Here is a 15,830-nt window from a genome sequence, read left to right as displayed (position 1 = left end):
GACCATTTCGGGCATGCGTGATGAGGTTATACAGATTTAAACTGAACGACCTCAACACCAACGTATAGAATATCGTTCTTTCGCAAACGAGACGACAGAATTTTTTGGGTTTTTCAAACTGTATTTTTCGTTCACAATATCGATATCGCTCATTGATGGCTTGACATTAACGAGTAGAATATCGGCCGATCGCTCGCTGAACGGAAATTTTCGCCCGATTTTCTTATCGTGTATTCCAGCCATTACATTGAACCTCCTGTGTGGAAGAAACACTTGACCATCTACTTTCTTATCCCTCAATACTTCAATTTTGGCTTGATGCAAACGTTTTAATAACATATTGGTTTCTTATATGTAAATCTCTGCAATCTCTTTCTAGACCCACCACCTGTATAGAATGGGTCACCAGCAAAACTGAAATCCAGTTCAACAATCTTAATTAGATTCCACCACAGTCGCAAAGAAAAATGCAAAACTGTGAAGGTGTACAATGAGACTCTGAAAAACCAAATTCTTGTAATTGTGATTTAAGCCCCGTACACGTGTCCCGAATGTCGGCCGAACGATCGGCCGTCTTTTGTCCGGTGCTGTCCTGTCGGCTGAAAACTGCAAAAGACTGCACATGAATTTTGTCGGAACAACAACAGCCGACTGCAGAAGTGATGTCATGTGATGGTTAACTTTCCGTGTGTTTTTTCTTTTCTGAGCATGCCCAGTCTTGCTAATCGGCTGTTTGTCGGCCGAATTCTGTACTGACTGGCGAACAATCGGCCGTTCTGGTGTTGGCCAACAAAAATTGCCTGCACACCCGATTCTGTTCGGTTGTCGGAAGCATCATACTAACAAGCCGACAATCGGCCGATTGTTCGGCGGCCGAATATTTACGGCCGACAATCGCTACGTGTGTACGGGCCTTTATGCTAAAAAAGATTGTTGAATATTCCATACTGAAAATTGTAACAGTGTGACCCATTGGCTACTCCAGTACCCTACTGATCAGCGCTCGCAGGTTGTAGGGAGTGCGACATGTAAGATACTGTAATGCATACATACAGAATATGTATGATGAACAATGCAGTAGTGTAACAAACCGAGACAATAAAAAAAGAGGGCCTGTTGCTAAATATGAAGGGAAATGTCTGGGAAGATCATTCCATCAGTGTCCCTCAGAGGCAGAGGAAGCTTGTGGATGATACAAATTATCAAAACTAAAAGACATTTTATATTCAGTCCTAATATATTAAGGTTAAGCACTGTAAAGATCACCTACATTTCTTCATGGAGGAGCCTGCATCTAAAAACGGATTATGGAAGAATTCATCTGTGAAGGGAAAGGATAAGAGTTTAGATAAAAAAAAGCTTTCTTTTACATTTGGACATAAGAAATGCATACATAGCCAAATCTGGTTAAAGTAAATCGGTCAAGAAACAAAAAGGGCTGTCCTTGCTGACTGCAATGTTTTCTGAGTCACTAATTTGAAAAAGTGTGAAGACGGGGCCCTCCTTATACTTGTACACTTCACCTGCAGTTGTTCTGTGTCAGTGACTCAAAGTACTGAAGCAAAGGTTTAGTCTGGCTGCCAGGCAACTAGCAACTTTCACAAATCATAACTTGCATGTTGTCCAAGTGTTGCTAAATCAACAACAGTAAAATCAGTCTGTATATGCAGTAAAGCATGCTGGTTATTCTCACAGTGGAACCTAAGAGGTTAATCCTTTGCATTGTATAAAAAGGCTGTTTGATCCTGTCTTCTCTGATCCTCCGCATCTTTTACTGTCCCTAATCCATCTGCTAATGTAACAGAGCCTTGGGGGAAGCTGCACATGCTCAGTTTGGTGTGTATCGTTTAGAGTTTTTTTTTTGGGAGAATGCACATGATCAGCACAAAGTCAATCAGCACTGTCCAGAAAGAGGGTCAGGAGTCCTACAGTCTCAAAAGACAATCAGGGGAAATGAAAAACACCTCCTACCAAGCTTTAACCAGACACTGGTAGTAGTCAAAAATGGATTTTTGTAAAATCTTACCGTAAAATCCTTTTCTCTTAGCTCATTGACAGACGTAGTCCTCGGTGATACAGAACCTTCGGGTTATGTTGCCTCCACAGGAGTAGGACTAGACAGGAAATAAAATGCTCTGGCCACACCCTAGGGGCAGTCCCAGAGGGTATATCCTCTCTCTCTCTGCCTCAGCAAATCAGTTATGTCATAAAAGCAGTCTTTAGAGAATTTAACCCAACCCAACTCAAAAAAACAGAGGGGCGGGTACTACGTCTGTCAATGAGCTAAGAGAAAAGGATTTTACGGTAAGATTTTACAAAAATCCATTTTTCTCTATCGCTCATTGACAGACGTAGTCCTCGGTGATACAGCACCTTCGGGAAGTCCCAGAGCAGTATCACAAATGAGGGGTGGGAAAATGGAAATCAAATCCAAATCTAGAAGGCCCAACCGGTGCCAACTAGAAGTTTACAATGCTCATCCTTAATGATGAGACTCAACAAAAAAATTTTCAAACAGAAAAAAACCCTCGAGGTAGACCACCGGTCTCCTCAAATTGCGGCCTGCAAAACCTTGCGGCCAAATGAGGCATCCGCCGATGCCATCACATCAATTTTATAAAATTTTGTAAAGGTATGTACCGACGACCAGGTGGCCGCTTTACATACCTGGACCACTGACGCCTGATGGCGAAAGGCCCAGGAAGTACTGAGCGCTCGAGTGAAGTGCGCCCTAACAGGGAACGGAGGATTCCGACCCTTAATAGAATAAGCCTGTACCACCGTCTGACTGATCCATGTAGATATGGTCGCGGCAGACACAGGCAACCTCCTTCAAGGGCTATCCGTGATCACAAAAAGTGAGTCCGTCTTACGAAAACCACTTTAGGAAGGAAGGATGGATTCGGAAGAAGAACCACCTTATCCCTATGAACCACCAGATCTGGGGAACGACAGGATAATGCTGCCAGTTCTGACACCCTGCGTAGAGAAGTAATGGCCACCAAGAAGGCCACCTTCTGGGAATGTAAGCAAGGGAATCTCCCTAATATCTTCAAAGAGAAGTTTCTGAAGAACCGACCACACTAAATTAAGATACCAGGCGGTAAGGGTGCGCGCACTGGCGGAGCCAGATGTCGCACCCCCTGGATGAAATTCCGCACCAAGGAATGATTAGCCAAAGGTTTCTTGAAAGAAGATTGCTAACGCCGAAAACCTGACCCTTGATCGTGCTCAAGGATAGTTTCTGCTCAACCCCTTGTTGCAGACAGACCAAAATTCGGGTCACCGAATAGGTCTGTGGGGGAAATCCAATAGATTCACACCATGCAATATAAGACTTCCATGTGCTGGAAGTCGCTTTCCTTGCTTTAACTGGAGGTAGGAATAACTGAAGCTGACACTCCCTTGTCCTTCAGTACCTGGGTCTCAATGGCCAGGCCATTAAGCCAGCGACTGTAAAGCAAGATGGAAGATCGGTCCCTGAGACCGCAAATCCTCCCTGAGAGGAAGTCTCCAAGGAGCGTCCGTGACTAGCCTCGCCAAGTCGGCGTACCAGGCTTGACGAGGTCAATCCAGAATTTCCAGAATAACTGCAATTCCCTCCACCTCTATCCTGCGAAGAAGTTCCCGCAGCAACTTGAGAGGATGGAAGGCATGCCGTAGCTGATACTGCCCCCACGGGGCGATCAGCGTTTCTGCTGCGTCCGCTAGAGGATCGTGGCGCGAGCTACAAACCTCCGCACCTTCCTGTTAGGCCAAGGTGCCAACAGATCCACATCCGGGATGTCCCAATGAAGGGACAGCTAGGGAAAAAACCTCTGGGTGAAGAGGCCATATGCGATTGGATCCGAATCGGGCTGCTCTAGAGCTGCTCGATCCAGTAAATCAGACAAAATCTGATCGCTCTCAGTTCCGATACCCTTATTGGTAATCTGGATACTTATCGGAAGAAATGACTTCCCCTGGTTGAGCATTGGAGACTTCCTGGTCCGCTCGCTCAACCGGATCCGATTGTCCAGGGAATCGGAATTCTGATTCCATTAAAAAAGAATCTCCTTCAGGAGAATTCGGGTATGAGACTGGGTATACGGTACTGCCTCTAAGAAGGCCACCATCAGTCCCAGCCAATTGACGGACAGCAACATCCGAATCGTTGACTGAACCTTCTGGAGTTTCCCAGCAAGGAGAAACTCTCTTGCCCAGGATGTATCCAACCTTAGGCCCAGATAGTTCAGTCTCCTGGTGGGAACCAGGGATGATCTTTGGGAAAGCGAAAAAACGCTGATGTCCTGCGATGATGGGGATATAAAGATAGGCATCCTATATGTCTATGGACGCCAGGAAATCTCTTTGATGCAGGGAGGCCACCACTGTACGGATGGACTCTATTTCTTCCCAAGTCCAGATTTGGACGCACCTTGCCCTCTTTCTTGGGCATTGTGAATAGGTTCGAATAGAACCCCTGAAACCGTTCAATGTTAGAAGGGAAGAATCGCACCGGTGGAAGTGATCGAAACTCGATCCTGTGTCCTCCAGAAACCGGTGAAGACACCCCCCCCACCCCAGAGATGGGTAGAGGTGTATCAGGCTATATTCTTCAGGCTTGGCTGAGCCGGACTCTTTGTTTACCCGACCAGCGCCCTTTGAAACCCCTCTAAAGGGGCTTTGAAAGGTTTCGCCTTATCCCCCGCCCTCGCGGAACGAACAACTCTATATGAGCAGAAAAGGAAGGTCCTCGTTAGTTACGAGGTCTTTTTATCCTAACAGTCTGTGGCAAGACAGCAGGTGGTACCGTCTATCCTATAAAGAGGAATTCCTCAAACGGATAGCACCTAGCCATGCGTTTGGAAATAACAGGGGTTCGTTTCAAAACGACCCCATTTGGGTAAAGGAAAATCCTTCGCCCTTTTGGTAGGCTAACAAGTACCAAAAAGGAATCTCAGTCTCAGCTACCTCTGCCGGTGTAACCTCAAGACTAAAGTGCATCCACCAACTAGTGCATCCACCACTCTTGTGCTATGGCGGAGGCAGAAACGTGCTCCTCACTGCTGAGGAGATATTACCTGAGACAACAGCCCCCTAAGAGGGACCTGCAACTGCATTGACCAGTTCCGAATCCGTATCTGAAGTATCTGATAAACAATAGGGGTAGGCGGGGGTCGCTACTTGACCCCCGTCCCTGACAGGCCACCTCCACCCGGGATACCAAAGACTCCAAAACTGCCGATAATGCATTAAAAACAAGTGGGGTACTGGAGGGTCCTGCGGCCACCTTGAGGGGATCAGGTGGGGATACCTATGCGGCAGGGTCAATGATTATACAAGACACTTGCCAGCGACAAAAAATGACAAAGTAAAAAAAAACTTTTTTTTTTTTTTTTTTGTGTCCCCCAGTCGCAACAGCGCCCCTCAGTGTTACCTGCCTTTTTGGACCCCACAGAGAGAGAGACAGACCCCAAGGCTCATCCCTGATGCACAGAAGTTTTTATCAGCTTGCTCAGTGCTTGTCTTGTTACAGACAGGAAGTCTTTGGCCCTATTTCCTGGGTAAAAGAGGCGGCTCCGCCCCTTAACACGCCTGCCGGCTCCTCCCCCTGGCTCCATGAGGTGTTTGAGTCACCTCAAACATGGCCGCCCCCATGCTGGAGACACGAGGCTACACCAAAATGGCGGCCTCGTGCGATCTACCAGACAATGGCGGCGGCCTGCACAGAATAGCGGCATGTCTGCAGAAGGATCTCGGCCTCACAACCCTTCACCCTCATGGTGGTCAGCGTGGTCGGAGGTACCGGACCCTAGCGGGCCGTATGCGGTCCGTGGCCGTCGGGAGGCATCTGCTTAGCTGGAGGAATGATCTGGAATGCAGTATACATGTATAGACATCGCCCTGTGGCTACTGACAGGTAGGATACCTTATACTATCACAGTAAAGTTCTAGTACTGCCACTGACTACAATCATTTACACATCTTTACAATTAGATTGTCAGCTCCCAAACCAAGCCTCCTGGCTTCTTGTACACAAAAATCACACTCAATTAGGGGGATCTGTGACATGTTGTAGGATAGAGGGGAACCCATCCTTACCATTACAGAGAGGGGCCCGCGTTCACCACAAGACCCGTCAGGGGGAACATACTACTCACCATACCGGAACCAGGCGGGCGCCAACTCCTGACAGTACCCCTCTCCACCGAGGTAGGAGGGCTGTCGACCAATACGGGCGCCGTGACTCATGGTCTTTGGCGTTTCAGCGAGACGTTTAACTCGCAGGGTCAGTCCCCGTCCAGTGGGACTATGTCGCGGCCGACCCAGCGCGGAGCTATGGCCTGCACGCGCTCGTAGGCTGAACTGGGGTGACCACTGGATCTCAACATCCAGCCCGTCGCCCAGTTCAGCTTTCTTGCTTGAAGATCTCACAGGAACACTGGAGAAAAAAAGCTGTCTTAAAAAATTATTTTCTAAGAAAAAAATCCTGCCAGGACCGAAGATCCCAGCAAGGTATCTAGGTCCTTACTCCTGACTAGACAGAAAAAAACTGATTTGCTGAGGCAGAGAGAGAGAGTATATACCCTCTGGGACTGCCCCTAGGGTGTGGCCAGAGCATTTTATTTCCTGTCTAGTCCTACTCCTGTGGAGGCAACATAACCCGAAGGTGCTGTATCACCGAGGACTACGTCTGTCAATGAGCGATAGAGAAAAGACTGCTATATACTGCTGATAAGAAAAGGTATTCAGCAGTTTATATTTACTAAAATAATCCCCTCCCGCTCCTTGTAATGACAGCCGAGCGGCTTCTCAGCCGCATCGGTTGTCATTACAAGACAGCCGACCCTTATCTATGAACGCCAGTACCGGGGTGATGCCTCTAGCTGCAGGCATCACTCCGGTACAAGCACTTTCCGAAATATCAGTAATATATGTAACCTCAGGAGCCGATTCTGATATATCAGGGAAAGTCGGCCCCTGATATATCGGTGGTGCCGATAATCGGTCGATCCCTAATTTTTAATATATTCCTAAAACAGATAAATATTTCTACTATATACTGTGAAGGTGTATTTGAAAAGCATCCAACTATCCAGCGATTGCCATCTGGGAACCAACAACATGGTCACCACAGTGACTAACAACATGCTCTGACCCAAAAGCTATGTATTCAGACCGGATGGATGATCTTATAAATGTATGCAAGGATTTTTGAGCGTTCCTCTCTCCTTCTGTGATATCATACTATTGCACCAAGTCTCCAGCAGAGGTCCTCAGCACAAAATTACTTTTGCAGACTGCTGCTTAAAATAACAGACTTCAAATAAATAAAAATCCTGCAGATTTAAATGATGAAATGAGGGCAGGACATTGTACTAAACCCAAAGTTTGAAATGCATTGCTGTTTTGAAAAGATTAGAAACGCTGTTTAAAGTTCAGTAAAAAAAAAAAAATCTGGGTTCTAGCAGAGATTTTGAGTAAATGAAAAAAAAAAAATGGTCCCACAATATTTATCACATCTACAGTATATATAGGTGGCCTTATTTAAAAAAAATTCTAGTTGGAAAAAAAATTGATTTAGGCAGAGAATTGATTTCCAGATGTAATATTAATAAATAAAAAATATAAGAAAAATGACAAATACCGTTTCATTGGTTACTAAAGGCAACAAAATGGGATTTTTTGTACTTACTATAAAACCTAGGAATTCAAAAACTGTTGGGTCACACTGCCCTACAGGCGGAATTGGCACTGACAAAAAAGACAGCTGGAATAAATCCAACCTACCACTACGCTTAGCATGCATCAGTTTGGTGCTAAAGCAGAACCAAGAACATGATCACAGACATAGAGGGGTGGGACCCGTGTCCCCCAATAAACTACAAGAAATTGATTTTATTATTTATTTTTTAAAAACCAAATCCTTTAGCATTCATTGAGGGACATAACAATTCAGAAACTGTTGGGAAGTCCAAAAGTAGTCCAACTAAGAGGTGGCCAATAGCAAACAAACACAAATAGACCAATGAATTAAAAAATAAGAGAACGAGGCACTGCCTGAAGTTCAAAGAGCCTCCTAATGAGCCTAACTCCCAAAACAGGTAACAGATGAGGGTTGAACATCCACCACCCTGTAAAATTTGGGGAACATAAAAATAATTCAGATTTCTAGTTCCTTCCTGGTAGATGATTTATGCTACTGCTATGGCACTGTTTGACAGCACCCTGATCCTCCAGCCAGCATTGCAATGACAACCAAATCACCTGGAGCTCCAAAAAGTTGATTGGAAGAACAAGATTCCTTTGACATCCAAGTTCTCTGTACCAAATAAGCGGTTATCCTTTCTGAGGATCTTTCAAGATATTAGAAGAAAGGTTAACTCCCCAACTCCAGAGCCAGACTCCTGAGCCACCAGGCCATGGCCATGGCCAGCCTGGTCCTCAACGTCAGGTGATTTGGTTTGTCTAAAGACTGAAGTGACTTGTTCCATTTGATAGAATTTTGAGTTGTAGTGGTCTAGAATGGAACTGGGCAAATGGGGCTGCCTTTATGAAAGCAGTCATTAGTCCCAGAACTCTCATGCAGAAGCAGAAAGTTGGGTGGATCCTAGACTCAAAACAAGCCCAAACTTGGGAGCAGTGAGTTTTCAGTTTCTCTTATGGTGAAAAACCTTTGGCTTGAGCTGTGTCTAACATAAAAGCCAGATGGGATTAGCTATCTTTCTTGAGCACTTTGGGAGACAACGGAACCACCCGCCCCTGGGGTGTGACAATTTTTGCCAGTCAGGGATGAAAAAGCATAATTCATTTAGAAGACCTGTCTTACACAGGCGTCAGTTCCCATCTCTGATGCACCCCCCTCAACCTCTCTTCTATCCCTTAAGGGCCGTACACACGGGCAGAGTAACGGGAGACATCGGCCAGTTCAATAGAAACCAGCCGACATTTGGGCCATGTATATGGCAGCCGGTCGTTCAGCCGGCTTCTGTTGAAGGGTCACGGCTGAAAAAGGTCTGCAAATCGGTACCGGTGTGTTTTGGCGGGGGGCAGTCCCCGTCAGAACACAATAGCTCAGCAGGGGAGATCGTTGTACTAATATCGGATTGTTAGTGCAGTTGAACGAAAAAAAACAAAACAACGGATAGTGTGTACCAGGCTTAAAGCTCTCCTTGTGCTCTGCGGTCCTACTTTTGGATGTTCTACTACTTTGGATGACGGATCTGACCTGCACTAGGCTCAACAACTACACCTGAGCGTCTTTGCCTTGTTTGACTTTATTAAAGCTCTCCTTACCGATTCCCTATCTGCCCCCCCACGAACGAACACACATACACCTTGTTCATCTCCCTTTATATATTGTTTTTGTCCCTTCCCTCTTTAATTTCTAAACATTCCATTTTTACTGGACTAATTTTTCCCCCCAAGGCCACTTGTCCACCTTGTAATACAATTAGATGTAAAATGTAACTTTGGAGACAAAGGTTTTGCAACATAAGTATTCCAAGTTGTATGTGAGGTTCTCTGCCCAATGACACTTTGTAGTTATCTACAGCTGCACCTTGGAGAACGCTATGTGTGTGCTTGAGCGGTGTCCTAAATAATAATATTAATAATTATAAAAAAAAAAAAATAAAAAAAAAAAGGACCCAGAATCTTGATCATGATTTTTTTATTTGCCAGTGTCCAAATCCTCCTATAGGCAGCAGTAAAACCATAGTCTCTGAATTCCTACAACCCTCAATCAATGTAAAAAAAACGGTTAGGTCTCTTGCACACAGGACTGATGTTTCAGCATCTGCTTTTTTGGCGTCATTCTCAGGTGTTTGTTTTGCGCACATTTACATGCACAATAAATTCCTAGGGAAAATTCATTAATATTTATGTTCACCGGCGCAAAATACTGACTAGGAACGTCGATGTTTAGATTTTGTTTACTCAAGAATACGAAGCACGTGTGTGTACGGGCACATTATAAACAATGGGCTTAGATTGTAAGCTCCTTGAGGGCAGGGACTGATGTGAATGTGCAATGTATATCTAAGGCGCTGCGTAAATTGACAGCGCTATATAAGTACCTGAAATAAATAAAATAAATGGGCTGCATTTTAGATCAGTAAAAAAAACAAACTCGGCACTGAGCTTTTTCAAGCTGCAATGTGCAAGAGGCCTTACAGTTCATTTTTTGCAATTTCTGTTCCCTGTCAATTAGCATTTAAGTGTCATTGCTTCCTTTTTTGGATGTTAACTACCTGCAAAAAAAATGTTGTATTTCAACTTAGATGCGTTATATCAAATTAGATAAAAAAATCTGTGCTAACTGGCAAGGATCCCAGTTAAATGGTGGCCAATTATCTGCATATACAGTACATAGCAAAGTATAAACAACCTACATTTATAATTTTTTTTTTTTAATGTGAAAAAATGGTTTAAAAACGATGCTCAAAACTTCCTTATAAGCAATTTTTTTTTAAATTCTTTATTTAAAAAGGTATGCCATGAAAAATAAGGAACAACAATACTACAAACATTTGCATGATAGTAATAGAAATGTAGACTACGTAGTACAGGGAACAACCTTGTGTAAAACATACTATCACAAAGCATAAACATATAGTGTAACCTGGGTTCGTATGTTGTCTTTTCGTCCATACTTATTCATTCATGTGCAGTATTGCTGTAAACAAGAGTTTGTGTGGAGGGTAGTCCAGCGCCACCCACCTAAGTGGAGGGGGATAGGAATCCCCGCCGGCATGGGGGCCCACCAAAACCCCCACCCGAAGTGGGGAGGACCCCAGGACCAGCCCCCCACCCTTTGTCCGGAGCACACCTAGTGGCATTTTAAAACTTAATAGAATTGATAGGGCAAACATAATGCCCTAAGTCAAGGAGGGAGGGGAAGAGATATAAGAGAGAGGAGGAATGAGGAGAGCTTATAAGCTATTTAACATTCATAAGCATATAATTATTTTTACCAAAGTCCATTCGGTCCTTCTGGTTCCTCTGCAGAAGTCCCAAAAGCAGCTGCTTTAAAACACTTGACGTTTCTCGCGGGATGCTGAAACAACAACACAAACATATATGCCAGTTAAACAGCATGTAAAGGCAAAGGAACACAAGGGCAGAGAGGTCCAAACAAGCAGTAGGAGAGTGAGAAAAAATGCTGAGCAGAAAGTTCGAGCAGTTTGTGCGAGCGAAAAGCGAGAGGGGAGTAGGTTTGCCAGGTTTAAATTTAACAGTTGCAGGCAGCCTGGGTATTCTTCTTCATCACTCCTAAACTAGTGAGGGTGTAGGATTTGGATTTTTAAAGGACACTGGTCATGAGGTGGGTAGCAAAAAATAATGCTTCGTGCAACAGCTAACTGACTAAAAAAAAAAAAGAAGAGGATTCACCGTCATTGGCACAGTGTTTTATTAGACTTTCAAATGAGGAAATGAGCCACTGCAATCTGGGGATTCAGCAGTACCTAATCATGATAAACAGGTACAGCAAGTTCATCACTGCTGTAAAATGAAAATGCATCACTAATACTGGCAGGATCCCAAATTCAAGCACAGCAGGGGCAGTTTAAATAAACTTACAGAGAGAAGTGGGGGTGTGACCCATAGGAACAAACTGGGCTTTATTAAATAAAGTGCCAGAGGGAATAAATGTCTCAGCTTATGCTTCTCCCCTGAACCTAGGGTTGGACCGATACCACTTTTTTTTTTTTTTATCAGTGAGTACTGAGATTTGTGCTCAAGTGCTTGCGAATATCAATTACTGATACCTTGGCGCTGCAATCTGAGCCCATACAAAATGAAAGGGCTCAAATCGCTCTGCAAAGAACCGCATGTGATTTGACCATGAATATGGTGCGATTACTATCCGAATTGCATGCGATTTCCTGCACCGCTCCTGTGTGAGCCCAGGCTAAAGTCACTATGACTTTTCGAGCAGGAATTAGACCACATTCCTGTTCAGATCCCATGCGATACTTTGCAGTGCGATTTGAGCCTGTTCATTTTGTATGGACTCAAATCCCACCGCAAGGTATCGGTTTTAGGTATTGGAGCATTTGCACGAGTAAGGGCTCTTTCACACAGGCGGGACCGTTCAGATCTGCCTGTCAGTTTTTTTTTGGCAGATCTGAACGGTCCCCCCATGCATCTCTATGGGGCATCGGATGTCAACGGAGACATGTCCGCTGACATCCAATCCGTCAAATCTGGACCGATGGAAACTCTATTTTCCAACCGTCCAGCGGATCGGATGAGAACAGACTGATGGTCCGTTCCCATCCTGTTCCCCCATAGAAGTGCATGTGGACCTGACAGCTGTGTCTCCGCACACAGCGCAGAGAACAGCTGTCATCCTCCTGCTCAGCGGGGGATCGGCGGATCAATCCCCCTCTGAGATAAACAGAGTCCGTCCAACGGACGTAGTGTGTGAAAGGGGCCTTAGAGTACTAGTGCAAATGCTTAGCATCAGTGCAATCCAGCCAGAATCCAATCAGACTCAAACATTCAATCTCCAGTGTAGGTTTCAATCAGATTAGAATAGGGCTCCACACTGGCTTGTAATTTAAGGGCTCTTTCACACAGGCGGACCGTTCAGATCCACCTGTCTTTTTTTTTGGCGAGTCTGAACGGTCCCCCCATGCTTCCCTATGGGGCATCGAATGTCAGCGGAGACTTGTCCACTGACATCTGATCCGATCTGTCAAATCTGGATGGATGGAAACCCTATTTTCCATCCGTCCAGAGGATCGGATGGCATCGGATGAGAACGGGCCGACGGTTCGTTCCCATCCGATTTCCCCCGTAGAGATGCATGGGGACCTGACAGCTGTGTCTCCGCACACAGCGCTGAGACACAGCTGTCATACTCAATGTTTTATTCCTTTTAAAATGTACAGAAAATACTTGTTGATCAGCCAGAATTCCAGGGAACTCCCAACTTTCAGAGTGGAGCTGCCTCTACTGCACTGAAATCCTAGGCAGAACTGTCTGCTAAGCTCTACTTTGCTGGTATACAGAACACCTCCTTGTGTTACAGAGCTAATAAGAGGTGTTCTGTAGTCCAGTTGGTGAGAATCCATGCAGGCTGGCAACACTGCTTGGAATCTCAGTGCAACAAAGGGCACCGTTGTCAGCTTACTATAGAAAGTTAGGATCAAACTTATTTATGGCAGGATCAACAGGTATTTTGTCTGTACTTGTAGTGTTTATACAGAAAAAAAAACATGAGAAATATGCATGTATTGCAGAGCTGTACTGAATATAAATTTTGTTTGTATTTTGCCATACAATTTCCTTTTTTTTTTTTTTTTTTTTTTTTTTATTATAAGGCATAAGAAGTAGAACCTTTATAAATTTTTGGCCAAGCTAGTCCTGGCTATTCTGGGACAACACATCATTTATGCATATATTGTACTTGCTTCCATAAAATCCTCTAATATGAAACAAACCAAAAATACATTCCAGTGAAATCGTGTTTGTGTGCACTATAAACCTTTCCAGCATTAAGATGGTTTCCTCAAATAACCTATCCCATTTGCTGAAAGGATTAAAAGACTTTCTGTCTCAGGCTGGCACTACCAGCTAGGCAGTGATAATTAAGGAATGCTAAACAGGGTGCCAAATGTCTAGTGCCCATCTCGCTGGCAGCCTGGAGCTTTAGCACAGAATCAACAGGTGTAAACAGAAAGCAAGTCAATGGAAAAAGACAGTAATGCTGGAAGAATGATTACTTGGGTGTGAGGGTCTTGTTTTTCTCATAAAAGAGACGAAGGTCCTGAGGGCTGCTGGCCTGAAAAGAGAAGGAAGCTGTAACCAGAGGAGAACTGCACATTTTTATCATGGTCACAAGATAAGCAGGTCATCCTATTGGTTAGCTGAACACCACCTTAACCACAGAGGTTCTGATTTAGAACCAGCAAAGAAAAGGACTAGTCTTTTCTCCTAAAAGAGACTGTATGTAACCACTCTAAGCAAAGCAGAATATAGAACGTTGTCATTTCATACTTTCCAAGTCAGAAATATCTTTACAGCTTTCTCCTTCCTTGGCTGTAACAGATTTACTAAAAACACATTTAATGTACACTTTCACCCAACACGGACCATATCATTGGAAGGAATGATAAAAGGCATGTTGCAGTGTAACTGTACCACTATGAAGCAAGTGTCCTCTGCTGATCTTCTCCATCCACTGCTTCCATTTTTCCAGCAAGTCAGATTAGGTATTAGCTGAAGCATCCTTATGGCGCTTTTCCACTGCATAGAACCGAACGGTTCGGCTCGCTTTTGTGCTTTTCCACTGCTGGTACCGCATGGTACGGTGTAGGAACGGTTGGGTACAGTACGGTGGCGCTTTTCCACTGCATGGAACCAAACGGTACGGCTCTCAAAAACAGTACCACCTCGATTGTGGTTCCAAGACTTACCATACCCGGTACCATATCCCACAATCCTTGGCATGCAGTCACTACTAGCCACTGATAGGTCAGAGAATCCCACCCACTTAACTTTAGTACTACTTTAGTGGAAAAGCAAACCATACCGTACCGTACCGAACCGTTCCAACACCGTACCATGCGGTACCAGCAGTGGAAAAGCAAACCGGGCCGAGTAGAGCCGAGCCGGTACTTGCAGTGGAAAAGTGCCAATAGTGGGAATTACTCTGACACCCAAAAAGGTGGAAAACTCTTAGGAGGACCATAGATTGATTTATTTTTTATCAGCCAGTAGGCTGTGTGCACCAATTGAATGACGAATTATCACATTTCCCGTTTGATCATTAGATCGACTTTTCTTGAGCGGGAACAGCCATAGATGGATCGAAATTCCATTGGTCCATGCTGAACCGGACGATTTTTAATCCACCTATGGCCAGATTTGTGAAGAAGACCGCAGAGCTACCTGAGCACCAAATGATAACAGTCGGGGAGAATTTGTAGACCTACAGATACTTTTGGAAATAAGGACACAGACCGATATTTACTCTGCGCCGTCATTATACATGTACATCCATGGGTAAAAATTACTACAAACTGCAAGAGGGTCATTTCTACTTTCTATTCAGAAATAAAACACAATAATTGAGCTGGTTATCTCCTAAAATGGTAAAATGCACAGAGCTGTATGCTACATATATCAGCACACTTTCCAGAGAGAATTTCCTATTTCCAGCCCATTTTTGTGGACTTCACCCAGGGTGTTGGGATCATGGCTCTGTAGTAACTGTGAACGGGGAACTGGCACAATGATAGATGGACACACATTTCACCATTCCAGGTTGGACAATCCCTTTGTCAAGCAGGCGTTCTGATAGAAGTTAAATAATATTTGACGCTCATCAGACATGCTGCAGCTGCCATCACTCCATGTATATTGTATGTGGAGGCATTGCCCCCCTTTACTGAACACCTATGACTGAGCTGTTGCATTACTGATCTTTCGTACTGTGCACAGAGTTCCACTTTAGAATATGTGAATTCCATGTGACGGTACAAAGAAAGCTGGAGTGAAAAAAAAAACATAGGACATGAAGAATTCAAATTCCCTTTAACTTACGCATTTGTAGTTCAAAGAGTTCAATGAAACCTTTCACCGCCAAGCTCAATTCCTAGAAAGCTGTGCAGACTGAGCATTAATGCACCACCCCAGAGGGGCTCAACTAAGGGAGACAACATTCCAATTCTAACCATTTCTTTTCCGACTTTCACCACTTCTAAAATACTGTTTTGCTGGCTCTAGCCTGTCCAATGAGAATTTATCATATAAACGAATGCAGCATTAAAAAAAAAAAATCAAATATTTAGGTAAAAGCAACACGTAATAACTGCAAACAGCTCTACGTAAATAGG

The 15,830-nt window shown here is 44.3% G+C and overlaps 1 protein-coding gene across 2 annotated transcripts in view; it reads right to left on the bottom strand.

Moving 5' to 3' along the window:
- ULK1 (unc-51 like autophagy activating kinase 1) overlaps nucleotides 1-15,830 on the bottom strand; it is a 143,809-nt gene that overhangs the window by 39,393 nt on the left and 88,586 nt on the right. For both annotated transcript variants that reach the window (XM_082266260.1, XM_082266259.1), the window contains exons 9-11: nucleotides 13,716-13,774; nucleotides 10,959-11,041; nucleotides 1,271-1,321 (exon numbers count right to left, since the gene is read on the bottom strand). In XM_082266260.1, the coding sequence (XP_082122386.1) occupies nucleotides 1,271-1,321; nucleotides 10,959-11,041; nucleotides 13,716-13,774 (193 nt within the window). The remainder of the gene's footprint in view (nucleotides 1-1,270; nucleotides 1,322-10,958; nucleotides 11,042-13,715; nucleotides 13,775-15,830) is intronic.

Source organism: Pelophylax lessonae, assembly GCF_965119305.1.
Source record: "Pelophylax lessonae genome assembly, chromosome: 1".
Taxonomy (NCBI): Eukaryota; Metazoa; Chordata; class Amphibia; order Anura; family Ranidae; genus Pelophylax; species Pelophylax lessonae.
Note: the sequence above shows the minus strand (reverse complement) of the source record. Positions and strands in the feature narration are given on the sequence as shown.